The sequence below is a fragment of the Anguilla anguilla genome, chromosome 13, assembly GCF_013347855.1.
Source record: "Anguilla anguilla isolate fAngAng1 chromosome 13, fAngAng1.pri, whole genome shotgun sequence".
NCBI lineage: Eukaryota > Metazoa > Chordata > Actinopteri > Anguilliformes > Anguillidae > Anguilla > Anguilla anguilla.
Genome location: NC_049213.1, coordinates 29,840,708 through 29,859,332, shown reverse-complemented (window position 1 = coordinate 29,859,332; position 18,625 = coordinate 29,840,708). Strand labels below are relative to the sequence as shown.

The 18,625-nt window shown below is 43.6% G+C and overlaps 1 protein-coding gene across 2 annotated transcripts; it reads right to left on the bottom strand.

Annotated features, from left to right (window-relative positions):
- Positions 1-305: 305 nt before the first annotated feature.
- LOC118211256 (bone morphogenetic protein 7-like) lies at positions 306-17,605 on the bottom strand. Of its 2 annotated transcripts, XM_035388328.1 has the most exons (8): positions 16,975-17,605; positions 9,014-9,206; positions 6,945-7,093; positions 5,478-5,675; positions 5,298-5,374; positions 4,337-4,447; positions 4,041-4,150; positions 306-565 (listed from the first exon to the last, which is right to left on the bottom strand). In XM_035388328.1, the coding sequence occupies exons 1-8, from the start codon at positions 17,360-17,362 to the stop codon at positions 445-447; spliced, it is 1,347 nt and encodes a 448-aa protein (XP_035244219.1). In that variant the 5' UTR covers positions 17,363-17,605; the 3' UTR covers positions 306-444. The 2 variants fall into 2 exon arrangements, with proteins under 2 accessions (XP_035244219.1, XP_035244220.1); XM_035388329.1 differs by lacking the exon at positions 306-565 and having other exon boundaries at positions 2,539-4,150.
- Between the last annotated feature and the right edge of the window lie 1,020 nt (positions 17,606-18,625).

Sequence of the window (18,625 nt, the reverse complement as noted above, 5' to 3'; positions counted from 1 at the left end):
CTGCTGAAAAACTTAGACCGAACAGTGAGAAAGAGTGCTGACAGGAGATGTCAGCGCCATTATGAAGGCACACACACACACAGGAAGCGAGCAGGGGAGATTCGGTTACTGGTTAGGTGACGCTCAGTGGCACGGCAGTTTTCCAAATAAGCAGTCTGTTGTCTCAGTACTGTAAAATATATTTTGTACATGGGGGTATCCTGTGCACATACACATGCAGAAAAAAACGATTCAAAGTGATATCACAGTGACAGCTCTTTTGTCTGTCTGTCTGTCTCTGACGGTCTGTGTGTCTGTCGGTTGGTCTGCCTGTCTGCCCGCCTGCCTCCCTGTCTGTCTGTCTGTTTGTCAGTCAGTCTGACGGTCTGAGTATCTGTCAGTCTGTCAGTTGGTCTGCCTGTTTATTTCTCAGTGTGGGACTGGATTCAATGAGAGCCTGGTAGACTAAGTGTTACACTGCAGATCCTGGCACAGAGTGATCAGTGAGTCCTCACCAGCCCTGGTGATCCGTGCCTCCATCACTGGCCCCTGGATGCTCCTCATTAGATTTCTGGAGCTCCACCTGCTGGACAGAGAGGTTAGACCAAGGTGCTTCTGTTCTGAGTCAGAGCATTAGGTACAGAAGTGTCTGGCCACCTCAATTTTAGTAATAATAAATGGATGTAACTGCACAATGAGTCACATCCTAATAAATTTTGGACATATGACAGTTAACTATAAAGACTGTCTTGTGTGCAGATGTCAAATGTAATCTCTTTAATCTCCTCGCTTTGGGAACACCCCAGTCTGCATGTGCCCCTGGCCAAAGGTACAGTGCTCAACTACTGATGTCCCATTTATTTATTTCAGTGCACATCATGATTCTGTCCTGACTGATTGGCTTCTGTTCTCAAAACTGAGAAAAATAAATGAGATAAGTAAGAGAAGAAGAAGTATGCTAAGTGTGTGTTTGTGTGCGTGTGTATGTGTGCATGCATGTGTTTGCGTGTGGGTGCATGTGTGCATGATAGCACCAGTCTGGACACCTTCTGTGACCTCCCTTTTTCAACATCCACGCTGGAGTCTGCCCTCTCTCTCTCTCTGCATGCGTCAGAACAAATGCAGGCTTGGATCACTCATGAGTAGAGTCGGAGCCCTGCTTAAAGTTTCCAAAGTAAACCTGAAGAACCCTCCCATAAGGCCAGGGGTTAATGTGGCTGTCAGCGCAGTGAATGATATAGTACTTTAACAGAATGTGCCTGTGTCTATTATAGTAAGAATTAATACAGCTAGCTAAGGCTAAGTACCTTGTTCCCAATGCAGAACGAGGGGATTCGGGGTGTATGGGCATATGGGAGTTCAGGGCATTTGTCAGGGTGTATGCAAATGTGGGGGTAAATGGCCTAGATTAAAGTGAGTCTTCAGTCTGTCAGGGCGAGGCACTTTGAAAACAGGTAAAAGGTGTGCACAGTGCTACGTGTTCCAGATTTCAGGGGTTGTGAAGTGCATGAGAGAGCACAACAGTGATACTGAGAATCCGCACTGTGAAGCTACCCACCTCTGGTGCTTTCCAGCCTGGCTATTTCTAAGCTTTTGTGTCTACTCTGACATTCAACCTTCTTCCTTCAACCACCAACCCCCCCCCTCCCACCTGCTAACCTGGACACACATCAAAAGCAGTGAACGCTGAGTGATTGCTCCCCCTGTGGCTCAGGAAACCATGTCCATCTGTAGGCTTCTTGTCTCCTTAAATCATGTTTGGCAATGGAAGCTGGCCTGAATGTTTAGCCATTATATTTAGCACACATTAGAAACATAAATCCTTCTGTACAGGTTCTCCTCTGCAATCGCCAAACCTGTCAGTGCACCTAAAAGGCACCCATATTGGCAAAATGTGAGCGCAAGATAGCTCCAGCAGGTGGAGTTAATGCCCTCTCCTGGTAGCCAAAGAAGCCAGATTATATACACCTGAAATAAATAAAGTAATGTGTGAAGTACCTTTGTGGAAAACTCTGGAGGAGATTGACTTGTTTTGAGAATATTCTGGATGGACCTGTGCGCAACTTTGCTTTGCTCTCAGAAACGTATTTGGCAGTAGGCCCTGGCACGATAGAGGATATGGACTGGTCTTATGAACAGACAACAATTAAGAGTTTGCTATATGCTGTTGGCTGCCTGTTATCCGAGTAAGCTGCTAGCTGAGTAGCAGTTACCTGTAGTATCCAAAACAGGGTTTTTATTTATTTTTATCAAACAAAAAGTATCAACAAAAAAAAAAGGTTAGAGCATGGTTTGTAACTTCTCCTTCTCAAATCCTTTCAAAAAATATACTTCTATAAAACAACATGGCTTCTTTACAATAAAAGAGGGATTTAAAGGGAAACGGGGAATGGTAAATGGACTGCATTTATATAGCGCTTTTATCCAAAGCGCTTTACAATTGATGCCTCTCATTCACCAGAGCAGTTAGGGGTTAGGTGTCTTGCTCAGGGACACTTCGACACGCCCAGGGCGGGGATCGAACGGGCAACCCCCCGACTGCCGGACAACTGCTCTTACCTCCTGAGCTATGTCACCCCTATGTCGGGAAAGTCATTCAACATGCACAAATGCAGAAAGCGCACATTTCCCTCTACCTCCACCAATTAATCAACACACCCGCTCCCACCCTACCTCCCTATTCCTTAATTCTACCCCTTTCTCAGGAATTATATCTATTTCCTTAAGTTTATTTCTGTGGGGATGTCTGTCTAAATAACTCTCTCATTTCATGAAAAATAATGCTGAAGGTAATTACTTCCAAATGAATATATATTATATGCACAGTATACATGTATATACAGAAATACAGGTGTTACGGGGCTGGTGACGTACCACGTACTCTAACTGGACACTGATATTTCTCCAACATTACTACAAACAGAAATCATAAGTCATATTTCTGGTATGCTCTGGTATAGACTGGGCTGAAGACTAGCACATAAAATTAATTTACTTCAACTAAATTGCAATCAGTTTGTCAGACCATACATGCCCAGAGGGAGGAAGAATGTGCTGAAGTCAGAACAAAATAAGCACTGGTTCCCAAATCATCCTTTGAGTCCTGAGAACAATTCGCCCTCGAGCAGGAGGGTTTGTCTGTAAATGTGAGACCAACATTAATGCACTGAGGGAAAAGCTCAAAGGCAGGAGAAACTGTCCTGTGCAGAAGATTTGGCTACCCCGGGAATAGTGGCAAGCATGCGTGACAGAGGGACACCACCGTGCAACTGTGACTTTACATCAATTCTCACAAGATTTTATAATGAAAAGGGGAGGAAAAAGACACCTTTGAATCTGTGAGATTACAGTGCCTGTGTGTGAGATGCCTGAATGCATACCGGTTTACATTTAACCTATCCAAATCCTAACAGCAAAATGTAACTAGAAGGATGTCAGCAGAAAAATATGTATGTGGAAGAGCATGGAACATGGGACATATTACCCAGTCATGGCAATGCTACAGATGTGATCAAAAGCATCTGTACCAAACCATTTATACAGTCCCTTCCTAGAGGATATATAGGGTCCTTCCCAGGGAGATTAGTAGGATCCCTCATTAGAAATAGCTGGCTCCCTCCTTAGTAGACTGATATAGTCCCTTCTGAATTCATCAGCACAGTCTCTCCCTGGTAGGCAGATAACATGGCAGATAACTTAAGTCCGTAGATTGAACTGTATGATTGTGCACAGTCTGTATGGGAGGGATTACTGTTAGTCTTCCCACACAGCCATGGTTGCACAGAGAGGGCTGGTCCACTTTGCCTGTACAGCAGGTAGAGGGGAGGTACATGTAATCCAGGTGAAAGTGTGTAGGCAGGACCAAAAACCCGCCTGTCTATCCATGGAGTGTGGATGGTAGGTTGTCAATATGAGTGGGTGGCATCAGCCCCACTGAAATGATGTCGGTTCTCCAGCTTGTCCACAGGCCCCACTGCATCTTGGGAATGGTGACATACACTTATGGGTGGCATGGATGGTGTCAATGGCAGCCGCAGGCCCTGACCACCATGTTGCGGTACCTCTTGAGGATGACGTTAGAGCTGTCGTCAAAGTAGAGGACGGAGATGGCGTGGAGCTGGGTGGGAGTGCAGCAGGGCTTCGGCACCGTTTTGGGGTTAATGAAGTGAACCTGTGGTAGGGTCAGAAACGAGAAACTGTTTGGAAATAGCAAGACATTGAAAACGATTCGCACATCATTACACAATGGATGAGTGAATGACATATAATCAGTCACTCATACGCACACATAGTAGGGCCACCCAAAGCTTCATGGAGGCTCACTCTCCCATCTCCACAGCTTGGCGTGGGCGCTTACCAGCGTCTGCACAATGGCATGATTGGTGGCATTCATGTACGAGTTGAGTGGGAATGCGCATTCGCCCTCGCAGTAGTACGCAGCGTAGCCCTCCGGTGCAATAATCCAATCCTGAGAGGGATGCAAGCCAGCATGAGGGTTTGTCATACTGTACGATTCAAGCAAATCCAATACCTTGCCACAGCCATGCTATCAAAAATGCAGCAGTCCACCGCCTCTGCGCATGGCTCCTATGCCAATAATCTTCCTATGACAGCACATTTGTGACTGACAGCCGCAATTGTTGTCCAGGGGCTCGTTTCGCAGAAACGTTTTGTGAGGATTTTCGATCGTTTCAATCGCAGTATCTTTTCAAAATGCATCGCTTGTGAATCGCAAATAAAAGCGCGATGACTACAGGCCTCTGGATGGTTTCTGAGTAATGAATGGAGGGTCTTCCCACGTAGGGCAGAAACTGGCAAATGCTGAGAAAGAAATAAAACCAGCATTGAAACCAGCATTGTTAAATTGTCCAAGTTTATGGACCAGCTGCTGCCCATAAAATAATCCAATCAGTAAACACTCCAAGCGTAATTGAACTGCCAAACAGCTCAGTTACATAATGTAGAAATTCCATAATGTGGAAATAATCAAATGCAATATGGCCAAGCCAGGTTTAAGATAGGAGTTGATAAAGGAGAGTGGGGAAATTTAGCATGTAAATACAGAGAAGATGGGAAAAAAGGGAGAGGAAGGAAAAAGAGAGGGAGAGGAAAGACAAAGACTTGTAAGATTTTTTCAGAAGAAGTGGTAGAATAAGAAAGATAGTGAAGGGACGTGAAGGAAGACAGGAAGAAAGTGAAGCATTGGCGATACGTTGTATGGGATTAGAGGTCATGAAAGTGAAAAGATTCAAACAAAAGCAGGGTAAAAGAGACACAATGACAATGGGAGCAACGGAATAAGTGGTGCTATACAGTACCTGCCAGCCGAGGTCTCTAAAGCTAACGTACAGCTCGTGCTTCTTGCAGGCCTGTTTCTGGTCAATGATGCTGGTTTCTGTAAAGCAATGGGAACAGAAAGAGTCTCTGAAATATTCAGGAGAGAGAAAAGTCCACATACATGACCAAGTAAGTTTACATATTCATGCACAACAAAGTACCTGCGTAGTTGGCTGCTTTCATGGCTGCCGGGCTCTTCTGGGCCTTGGAGCGGTTGGGGTTGCGTTGTTTGCCACCGGCAGAACGAACGCTACGGATGTGCACCTCAGCGGCCTTGAAAAAGGCCACCATGAAGGGCTGCTTGCTCTGAGGCCCGCTGTGGCCAATCAGGCCAGCCATCGTGGGATTCACACTCTGACCTGCGGGGGGGGGACAAAAACAGGCGTGGTGCAACACCAGGTCAACCGCAGTGTTGCAGAACTCATCTACACTCGAGTGGTGACTGACCTTATCAGGCAAAAAAAAAAAAAAACACTTACTCTTCTGTGTTGGTGATAGAAACATGCAATGGTGTGCATCACTTTGAGTCTCGTCAAGAATACCTTCATCTGACTGGAAATGCAGGGCGGCCAGCACAGATTATTTATAATGCCTCTCCAAATGATCATAAAATTGGATAAAGAATGGGACGTTTCTCTAATCTCCCTGGCAAGGTGGAGAGAAGAGGCCCTTTGGGCTTGCTTACACATGACTCCCATTCTGCTCATTCCAAGATGGAAGGAGAAAACTCCCATTTCATTATGACCATTTCCACACAACACCCAACCTGTAATACCCTAAAGCAGTTCCTGAGCATTGAACTAACTCACACACAAACCACACACCTCTATGAAAAAAGTGGTGAGCGGCAAACCCCTAACCTGTTCAAATAAAAATCTAATTTCTGTCATTCCCTACCATACTGCAGGTGTGTCTGATGGAAATAGGAGTGGATGAAATCTGTCCAGTTAAGAGATGTGTTTGTTGATACATTTGTATGTAATCAACAAACACCTCAGGAGCCTCAGGAAACCACACCTGCATCTCAGTTTTACAGAGTGTTGAGAAGCTTTGGCCCTGTTTGGTGTCTGACTGGTTCATACCTCTTTACTCCACCCTGATTGGTTCACATGTGCTAACTAGACTCATGTCTGTTTACACTTGCTACATATATGCTAATTGGCACACATAATCTGTGATTTCAATGCTGTAGATTGAAAGGGGGAAGTAACACAATCATCCCATTTAACAGCAAAAACATTGTTAACATTTTCACCCTGTTCTTACCTTAAATAGCTTTGACAAGAATACACTCTCTTTAAAAAGAAAAACCACATAGTTAGTCACTGGTGATAATGCCAGAACATCAGCGAGAACGCCTAGTACCCTTGTTCTCCAAAATAAGTGTTTAGGGTGAGCTGTGAGTTAAATCACCAGAACCTGGGCTGGAAACAACTAAAAAAATCAGGCTCTTTAAAGGAATATAGTCATAGTTCTGACTGAGCTAATAATTACTAATAAGGTCAAATTTAAAAGAAAGACTATAGAACCACTGCACTGCTAAACTTTCCAGACCACAGGCTGGAGAACATCAGAAACTCCACCAGCATCCACAGAGGGGAGAGCATCCGGCCCATCATCCCACTCACCATCAAAGCCTTCCAGTACCAGCTGCAGGCCCAGATTCCCAGCTGGGTTCAGAACCCAGTGGTTACTGGTTGCAGTGATGTCAAACACCAACCAGCCCTCCTCCGCTGCCCAGAGCACCTGCGTGTCTAGCAGGAAGAGATCTGATTCCCTGGAACACACACAAGCACACGCACATACACACACACACACACACACACACACACAGTGTGACTAAAATTCCCTGACCACACACAGACACACATGCACTGTGACTAAATTTCCTTGGTCATGCACATGGATGGATATACACACTGCACACACAGGAACACATATTATGTGTGTTTAGACATATGAAGGATTTCCAGTTGACATTAAAATGCAAAATGATCTGCACATAAGAGCCTAACACCATCATATTCAGACCAAATAAAGATGTGTGGAAAAAAGTGAAGTGTAGATTACCAAAGGTAAAATACAGGGGACGGAAATCTGCCAGTAACCTGCCAGTCAATAGAAACCACAGGAAACGTGTGCTTAATGAAATGCTGCTGGCCCGGAAGCACTCATTTATGAGATCAACATACCCAGACTAGGCCAAAGTGGTACTGTACACAAGCTCTTCAAGCATATCCGACAAAACAGCGTGCTCCTTTTACAAATGTCTAGAACCTTCCTTGAACAAGTGACAGCCCTATTCCTTCATCATGTGAATCAGGACCATGGTTTACCCTAATCAGGAGGTGAGTAACAACAAAGTTTGCCATTACGTGACCCTTCTCCCTCAAAGGGCAGCTGATATCTACACACAGCCCTCCAGCATAGTCAGTGAGAACAAGGCAAGACTGGAACTTGTTCGCAATGACCTGCTACACGTCTCATTTTCTCAGTCAAAAGCAATGTCCCCGTAAGTGTGTCTGAGTAACAGCCTCCTGTGGAGAGCTCACTGCTAAACCAGACAGGAAGCAGGAGACCACAAGTCACAGTTTAACAGGAGGATAAGATCTGCAGCAGGACCTGTCACAAGCAGTAGTCCACAAGGCAGACACATAAACAATCATTTACACATGCATGCATATACACATACAGGCACTAATGTGCACATGCTAAATCACAAACATGTACTTACACAAACATTTGCACTCACATTAATATACTTACAGACACGTAAACACATACAGTGTATGTGGGTGCATACATGCATACAGAGCCAGTTTTGTGGACTCAAATGAAGCTTAGTCCTGGAGTTTTGTATGGAGAATATTCATTCGAAATTGAATTTAGTCTAGGAATAGGCTTAATCAGTGTTCACAAAAGTGGCCCACATTGTTTAAAGAATGCTAAAGCTGTATAGAATGTCAGGAGTGTATAGAAATCATTGAAAAATGTCTGTAGTTGGAAAGAGTGCAGTGAAGGAGATGAGTATAATGATGAAAAGGCGAGGGAGTGAAGCGAAGGAATGAAAAATGCAGACGACATGGGCTAGAGTCCAGATGGCAAGAAGCAGCGCCTTCGCATCGCTCTCGGGAGCACTTAATCTCGCTAATTGACAGTAATGGCTTTATAAACGGCCTCTGATTTCACAGCAAACAAGCAGCCCCGCGATAAATCAGCAGCAGGGGTCCCGCGGAAGAGGGCGTGTTCCCACTGCGCTGCCACGGAAACAGGCCACACCGCAGAACTCCCCAACATCTGGGATGTCTCCGCATCCAAAGGAGGCAGCACCACCCAGCAATGGAGATACGTGCGCTCCCTAACCTAGAAACTCTGTTTCCCACACACTTCAGTATCACGCAACTCAGTCACGACCACGTTATTATAGGAAATACTGTGTCTGCATCACCTAAAAATGCAGTAGGACTAACAGCATGTTTTTTTTTTGGGGGGGGGGGGGGGTTAAGGCCAGGTTCTTGCCCAATTTTTCCCTTTTCTGTTCTCTCTGTAAAGTGTCTTTGTGACAGTGCCTCTGTAAAAAGTGTTATGCCAATAAAAGTGAAGGGAAAAGGAGTAATGCTAAGGGCCAACCATTCTCAAAGACGTGAATATGTGGGTCGAGAGAACAGAAATTCCGAAGCAGCGTGTAAGGACTCACCTGTCAGGGTGCTCCTGCAACACCTGGTAGACGTTGATGCGGAAGGTCGCGTTCTCAGAACGCTCCTGGACGGCGTCCTTGTAGATGCGGAACTCCGCAGCCGTGATGGCCTCTCCCTCCGGGATCCGCGACAGGTCAAAGCGAAACTCTCTGTGGTGCCGCCAGGCCGGCAGGAAGTCTTTATCACGCTCCGCTGAGACACAGGGAAAAAACAAGATGGAGGGACACCAGATCATCAAAGTGACAGAACACACAGTGACACAATTTGCAATGCAAAATGAAAGAGAAAATGGCTTTTTTCAGGTATACCACTTCATAAATACATACCATGCACATTTTTGAAGTCAATAGAACTTCCTGTACACCGCCCCCAATTACACCAATGGAGGCACATATCCACCCATGCTAAATGCCACAACGTGACTCACAATGACCGTTTATGTGAGACTTACAAAAAAGCTGTCTTTTTACCCTATTTACTGAGATTTCATAAGAAACACATGATGTAAGGTGCACCATGTCCAAAGAAAGCAGGAAAAGCCACCTGGGAACTGCGCACATGTTGTTCCATTAAATTTAAGATTGTCTAATACTGTTGAGAATTTGTCGGAAACAAACTGAAACTTAGTACGTTGAAATTTCATGACAGGATGCTGTAGTGAAATAGGTAGAGAAATGTTTTATTTGCATCTTTAATAAAGGCATCTAAACTTCTTCAGGCTGACAGCATTAGTAACATTAAGGTAAAACATGTTCCACATTTTCTTCCATAATTCATTTTTTATGGTTTTAGCACAAAATAATGAAACAACCTTCCTTTCAAAGACAACTATTGTTCTTTTAATGCTGTCTCTGTGCAATTCACAGACACAAAGCACTTACATGCTGTGAAAACCATCAACTAAATGAATGTAGTTATGGAAGTGATCAGGTATGGGCAGTCTAAAAGAAGTGTGCTCAGCGCATTACTCTCAGTGCAAGTGTGATGCTCTGTCACCAGCACACCCCTGGTCATTGCTGTAAATGGGTAATCACAGAAACAGAAACACACCCCCAGCAATAGAACACTAGACCTCCAGACACCCGTCTTTCGCTCTCTGCGTGATGCATCTGACGGGGCGTACGACATCAATCAGCGCGCAGTCATCAACGGCGCTCTCTGCAGCCTGCTGGGCAACAGACCCAGTCGCTGTCTGTCAAAGCGTGCCGCTCGGCAGGCTGATGAATCAACCGCCTTTTTTCAAATGTCAACCGCTCTACCCACATCCCTACAACTTCCTGTTTTCAATCAAAACCTCAAATGAGACACGCTTCCTCAACACCAGTTCAACTAGCGTCCCAAAGTATGGCCGGGTTGAGGGGGGCAGCAACTGAAAATTACTTGATTTGCTTTTAGTTTTAAAATGGACACATGCGCTGACCACAAGAAAGCCACATTGAAGTGTTTCTCTAAAAAGCCAGCAGCACCAACGCAAGCACATTTAAAAATGAAAAGCTATGCAGAGCCTACATGCAAATAGTCCTGTTCTGTCATGGCAGCCCCCTGAGGAAAGAGCAGAGGGAGATCTACCCTTCCAGACAGCCCACCTCCTCCACAGCCACCAGACCATTCTCTAACCTGCTCTCTCCCTTTCCACCAGACACTACACCACGGATTCTCAAATATGGCCCTCAAGACTAGTATTACTGTAGGTGTTCCTTCTTCCCCTCTAATTTAGACCTGGGACACCAGGTGATTGGCAAATCAGTGACATTAATCAACAAATTATTTACAAGGTACAAAAGAAAACCAGTAGTACTATAGGCATTGAGGGCCAGATTTCAGTATCTAGGCTAGAGAAGGGCAATGCCATTGCAGGAGAGCTGGTGTGTATTCAGAATTTTGTTGCCACCAATTAGACAATTAGGTGCATACAGCAATGTTCACTCATAGATTAGACCACAGTAAAAAGTTTTGTACCAGTCCATTCATGAGCGTATCAACACATATAGTTCATATATCAGTTCATACATATAATTGGGTGAATTAAATAAATAAGAGCTGATGGTGGCATGAAATCCAAAAACAGACAGGGCCTCCTTGCCTATCACATGACTGAGCTCGTCTCATAAGGCATGAGCACAGTCTCTGATCTATCCGATGCCTACGCCAGCCTCACACGAACTGCGCTCCTCTGATGCAATGACTGCAGGTCAGCTGGAGGACTGCAGAGTGCAGAGGAGCTCCAGAAGGCAGCGTACGCTCCAGAGAAGATCGCGTGCCTGCCCGTGCTCTTCTAAATTCACCACGGGGGTTGCAGCAATATGTCAGGCCTTACCAATATACTGCAAGAGAGGATGCCAAATTTGGAGAAAATAAAGCAAATTCAATTCAATTTTTTTTTTACAATTCCAGCTGGGAAATGGGAGGGGATGGTGGGGGTGAAACAAGAGTGACGGGGCAGCACTGTGGCAGTGTGGGGGACTCTGGCGATAGCTCAGAACTGAGGGGCGCCATTGCAGTCACAGTGGATAAGTACAGTAATAAATAATGCAGTTTAATGGTTTGTGGTTAATGAGTAGTCTTTGTAAGTGTAACACTCAGACTCATTACAAAGAGTATTTACCCCAGTGGGCCCATAGCAAAGCCACAATTGAATGAATCAACTTCTTACAGGGTTTGGACAGAAGCCCCACAGGTTGCCTTCATAGTCGGTCACCACATTACCAAAATCTCCAACCCAAAACATTTCCACAGCATCCATAGCTGCCTAACGTTATTCAACACATTTACCTTCAAACGATGGGGAGATTGCCATAGCAACAGGTGACTTTCTGCTTTGGGCACATCCTGCCCACTAGCTGGTAAATGTTCCACAATGACATCATAACCTCATGATATTTTTATATTGTTTCAGTGTCTCACAATGCTCAGAGAGAGGGGGCAGCATGACCAGGAGTGGATTTAAATGCACACAACAGTCACTTAATTACAGTAAGTCATTTGGTTGGCTGTAATTAACTGACTGGAAAAAAACCAGGGTGTTTTATATGCAACTGTAATCGTTTATAAGGATTTGATGTGTTTACATAGGGGACCATCAACCTCAGAAATTCCACTATAGAAATGTTTCCTTGTCCTTCTGGTTTGTTGTCCCTCAGTCAGACTTTGTATTTAGTTTGAAAAAATTCATATTTATCTCACTCTTTACAAAAAACTTCTGGGAGGCCAGTAGAAGTCAGGTATTACCCACCACAAACCAGGGGTACAGTGGCAATGTAATGTAAACTTTGCACCTAGATTTGACAAATCCCCTTCAGAATGTTCTCACAGATGATTGCACAACTTTAGATTACTGGTAAGGATTTGTGAACTATGAACTATGAGAATTGTATTTACTGAGGGTAAAAATGATTGGGGAAGGTAATCAGTTTAGACAAGGGGGAAAACCCCTTTCCAAGAAGAAGGATGGATGAAAAAATGGTTTGCAGAGTTCCCTCCACAGCATAAAATTATTTTTGGCAGGGTTAGTTCCCCTTCTTTCAGAATGTGAGAACAAAAATTGCAACTTCATTTTATTCTCAATCTAACAGTGTACTATTTGCTATGTACTCTGCCATTCCCATTTATATAATGTCAGTTATCTGTAGAGTATAGCTCGTTTTTACTGTTATGTAGGCTACTTGAGCATTCCCTCACTTAAGATGATAACGGTGTATTCTATTCTACTCTATTCTACTTTCATTGCAAATGTTTTCCTCAAATTCTTGTTTTCCAACATGGAAAGTGCAATGTTTCCATGAATTTGGACTCACTTGGACTCATCTGGACTCACAAAATGGGATCTGCCCCTGAACCAGCTTTAGACTGAGTCATGAAAAGCTACTACAGGCCACTCCTCAGCTTTAAACCTGACCCTATATGCTCACTGTTAGAGGAAAGTTATACGTGACGTCCCAAGACATGCGTCTGCACGTGTGCGAGGAGACCACACATCAGGAAGCCCTGTCCAGGCCCGGAGCGGAGGGAGAACTCTGGCCCGCTCGGAGGCCAGCAGGGAGGAGATGTGGAGCAGCAGGCCTGAAGAGGTTAAGTCTCAGAGCGCAGCTGCGCTGGCTTGGCGAGGAGGACACGCATCTACGATCGTCTCTCGCAGTGACTCAGGGGCCACCCGCCGAGCCCTGGAATGTGGCAGCGCTCCTTCCAAGGAGCAAGTGCACAGCGAGGCCACAGCTGCGCGAGCAGACTGCCCACTCCTCTGGGGGGCGCCAGTAATCTGCCTCAGTCACACACACACACACATGAATGCACCGCGCATACACACACACACACACACACACACACAAGCACGCACGCATCCAAACGCACACACACATGCAAATGGATATACTGTACACATACACACACACAAGCACGTACACAACCTCCCCACCAACTGTTTCAACGTTGTAAGTGCTGCCAGATGTAAAACAGATGTCTGTTTTAACACACCTTTTTCCCCAAAATGGCATTCATCTTTCTGAAGGAAGCACCCAAAAACAGCCCTTTCTAGCAGCTGCTTTGAACAGAAGGTTAACTTTGAAACAATAGCCGAATAAACTATCAACTCAAATACTTCAGTTATGACCATAGACTTTGTACTCCGGTCACCAATCCTGCATCTCTCTCTCTCTCTCTCTCATTCCTAATTATGAATTATAAAGATTGCATGCATTTATTACAATTCCTATCTCTATCATTGAACAGATCTATTAAATTTAATAAAAAGCCTAATCAGAATTTTGCTTGTTTATGAACAGCAAAGAAACCACAAGATCTAGAGGACCCATTGTTCACTGTACTGATTCACCTTGTGCATTCACCACCATTGTCCCAGATACAGCAGAACAAATGGACAATTGCTGTATGATATAGCATATACTGTAATGTTTTCAGGTTACCATTAGCATACTAGCGTTGCCATACCACTCACTGCCATGCAAGTCCAGAATATGTTTGTTTTGGGGGTTTTTGTTTTGAATGACTGCGTTGTCATAAATTAGAAGATGAATTGCAGAACTGGGGCCTAAAACAGAACACATACCAATGCCTGGGGAAAAGCACTGTTCAGTGTAACATGCTACAGTTTCCAGACTGCGCTGCACGCTAACAGGCTAGGGAGATGCATACAGGGGAACATTTCACAGAGAATCTTTAAAATCAATTCATTTTTGGAACAGGAAACTTCAGCAGCGAAATCATAAAGACACCATGGTGCAGCAGAATTTTCTTTTAACCCATATGGAAAAATGATATGGAATATAATTTAAGGCAACTACATACATTTTTATATATTTACTTATATTTTAAATGTAATTATTACACTGCAATTATTAATGTGATTATTCAATATTTTTACATAATATATTTACCCACATTTCAAATATATTGTGAAAATATATTTAAATATTAAAAAGTGGCAGCTTTTGCATATCCATAACATGCATTTACAAATATTTAATGCATATATGTGTGTATATAAAATATATATGCTTAAAAATATATTTAAATACATCTTGTTAATTTTTGTATTTCATACATATATTACACAATGTTTTAAATTGATTTTGAATTTCCTGCCATATATTGAAATATATTAAATATAGCAGAACTGAAGTGGCTAATCTGCTGCTTGTTGCCTAGATATCTGCAAGATGCCACTTGGATAGGATATTACTTGAGACCATGTGGCAACCTGCACTCCCCTGGCAACCTGCACTCTGACTGGACAAGTCTCAGCCCTCTCTGGAAGCTGTGGTAGGCTTAGGGGAAATTCCTTCATTCTGCATAGCCCATGGGCCAGGATCACATCAGACTATCATTAGCCATGAACACTGATGAGGTGCAGAGGAGAAGAGGTGCTAATAAGGAGGAGGGAGAGAAAGAAAAAGAGAGAGAAAGATAGAGAGATATGGCTGAGGCGAGGCCACCTGAAAGCCTATCATGCAATCATGCACTTGACAAGGTTGTCTCATTTCCCATTCCCCCTCTACACCTCCCCATCACCTTCTCTTTCTCTTTAATTCCTTTTCTCTCTCTTTCTCTTCTCTTCTCTGCTTCTCCTTTGCATTCACTACTTAACCCCTCCCTCTTTCTCACTCTGTAGTCACATCGCACTACTGTAACAAAGGACTGAAGGAAAGGGCCCAACACGTTCTACAGCCATAGCAGTGCCAGGCCAACTGGGCCATGAGCCCAGCAGAGCGAGAAACAAAAAGCAGGTGGAGACACTTTCTATCCATGTCAACCCACACCGCTCTGCCTGCTGTTTGACTAGAAAATAAATACTCATGACATTTTCTGTACTATTCTCTTTACTTTCTCAAGACTTTCATTTTTTTATTGGAAGCCCTTTTGGGTGGAGTTATTTTGCCTATGGGGACAGTGCAAGACTGGCCCAAAAACCTTCTGCCCACAAAATCCAGTGTCCACCTAATTGCCACCCCAGTGGTCAGCCCTAGGCTGGCTATTCTGCTGTGGTCTACATTAGCAGGAAGAGAACCCAAACCTGGGGTCCTGAATGGATCTGGTCTACTGCCACTATGAAACCACGGCTCTGGCACCGTATCCAAGGAAAACGAAAGCAACATACAGTTCTAAAATGTAATAATGTCAGAGGAAGTTCCCACTACCACATATACACATGGGAGGGAACATGGACAATAAAGGGAACATTCAGCATGTGTATCGTGTTTGGGCATCTTACTCCTCCACCCAGCAACCCCTTTCCCTTTCTCCCTTCGTTCTTTCTCTGAAGGGCCTTAGGGCAAAACGAGATAGGTAGATTTTGTCATAATATCTCATGAATTGAAAATTTAGTAGTTCAGTCTGAAAAACAGCAAAAAATATATTATAAACCTGTTTCTTTCACAGTTGACCATAAGAGAAAACACCAGCTCTGTGCTAGAACTTAAATGAAGACGTGATGGGAATAAAAAATTTTTTTTTTTAAATGCTAATGGATGATTAGACAAAAAGACTCAATTTCACTTTTTGTGACATTGAGTCTTGTCTGACATTTTACACTATTAAAGCATAAATTACACTAGTGGTGGTGAAATGTGTCAGTAAGTGCCCAATATTACACAAGTGATGTGTCAAGCTTTAAGCAACAATATTCTGCATATCCAATAATTGTACAGTTTAGACAAACAGAACATACACTACTGCGTCCGTCGGTGTACAGTGAAGTACATTTCCAGGAGTAATAATGAATACCAACACTCTAGTGCAGGCATTTTTCGCCATACTTTTGTTACCTGGAACAGATCTTCCTATGCCAAAAAAAAAAAAAAAAAAAAAAATTAAATATAACGCAGTTCCATACTGACATTTGAAACTTCCCATTTATATGTTATCGCTGAAACTCAAATCATTGCCAGATGGTAAATCCAATTCTCTCCAAACTAGCGCGTTTTAACGCATTTGGGAACTGTGGGATCGGTGGGTATCAATCGGCTCACAACTTAACACTGTCGTACTTCTTTGCGTGGATTTATTACAGTGACAAAACTATATACAGGCAATATTTAACCGAAAGTTGGACCGTTCTCTTCTTTGACAGCTCCAGGTATGGTGCTGTGGGGAGGTAATAGTGGAACATTTCTTCTTAATCTTTACCAAAAGAAAGGCAATTCTAAAACTTCAGAAGTGATGAGATTTTTTTCTTAATTCAGGTTTTCTTAATCTCAGAAATTCCGCTGTGATTAAAACAAAACTTTATATTGAAAGTTCTTCAATATAAAGTAGCCTTTCTAAAATTATAATTATTTAAATTATGTCCGCTATATTACGGATGTTGTTTTAGATAAATAAGGTCAGAGAAAACGTCCTTCTGTTCACTTTAAAGTCGAAAATTAAATTTGAAAACTATGCGTTAGGTAACAGTGCACACAACATTCGGAAAGGAATTAATCACTTGTTCGCCAGGTGAGTGACATACCTAGACTGACAAAGCTCATGACCATGTCGGCATCGCTGAGGAAATTACTGTCCTGAAGAGTTGCGATTGGGGGTCCTTGTGTGGTGATTATGGGCTTGAACGGATAAGAGTAGCCATCCTCGGACATGGCGTTGTACAGGTCCAGCATGAACATAGGGGCTGCGTTTAGTTTCCCTTGGAGGTGCGGCCGGGGCCGGTGGGGGAGCCCAAGTATAGATAGAATCTCCCGCTGTAACTCTCTGCGTTCCTGGCTCTTCAGACGCCGGTGGATGAAACTCGAGTGAGCCTCGGTGTGCGAAGTTAAATTAGTAAAAATGGTTTCTGCCAGTACACAGTAACCACACATGAGAACTACAGCAAGAGCGCTGGAATTCAAATGAGAAAGCATGTCTAGTGTCTAGCTACGGTGCACAGCAAGTAATAATTTCCAAACGAACAGAAGCACACAGCAGCCTTTAGGACTGACAGGGATGAAAGGTGTGTTAATGTAAAAAGGAGGCTGTCGACCTATACTTAAATCAGTCCAGTTCACGGCGAGAACACCGCGTAAATAGACACATTTTGATCCAGTTTGGAATCCGTTCCCGTAAGGTGTTCATTCCGCGATTCCCTTGTATATGCTCCCCCTATATCTACATGGTCCCTCTGTGGTGTACAACCTTCTGACTCCACGTGAAAAGTTAAATGTTCGGGCTTTGCGCGCATATGGCACACTTTTAAGGCACTGGATCTGCTGGGAGGGGTTGGGGAGCAGCTGCGACTGCCACCAAATAAACGTAAAAAATGAAAAAGTAGGGAGGGTGGATTTAGGTTGAGTGGGCGCAGAGTGGATGTTCTTCCTGTCGTGATGTTCGCTTTCCTCTGCTTTTGCGGTTGAATGGGTGGAGACACCATCAGTAAGAAATACCTGTCAGCTTAATTACCTGCCTGCACGTTTCCTTTGTCTGCAGGTAATAGCAGCGAATGTTCCAACATGTGCAGACTTTTTCGTATTGATTCGCGGGTAGGTACAGTCCTTTTCATTAGGACTGTTTTCTAGATAAGGCAGCAATTGCTCCCTGGCTTGATTGATTAAAATGTCCAGTTTTAATTCAACTCTAACGGAATAGCCTAGGTAAGTCCAATAGCAACCATATGTTCTCTGTAAGAGTTGTTTTAACACTGAACATTTTAATGTGTACAGTTCGATTACCCGAAGCCTGGGGGAGACAAATAACAGTATCATGCTAAAGAACAGAGTGGCTTAAATATGTTCACTTTAATCAGATGGCTTTACTCAGTGTTTGAGAATTGCTTGGATAATACACAAAGTAAATATTGTTTTGCTAACAGGATTACAACGAATGATGTAACTGTGCAAGAACTGCACAACACATGCATCATAAGTTTCTCTCGTGTGTGTTACAGAAAACAGTGAATCTCTCTTTTTTTATCCATCTTATATCATCTATCTCATCGACTGATGTTAAAGTAATAAAGCTTTAAGTGTATACCAGTAGTGTGAAGAGCAACAGGATGATTCACCCATATCTCAGCTGTATGCACTGTGTTAGGCATGTGTTTGCCAAACACAGCTATGGTTGTGTTTTTGTTTTGTTTCTGTGATATATGTGTGAAGCTGTCTTTTTTATCAAGGTAACAGGGAGCACAT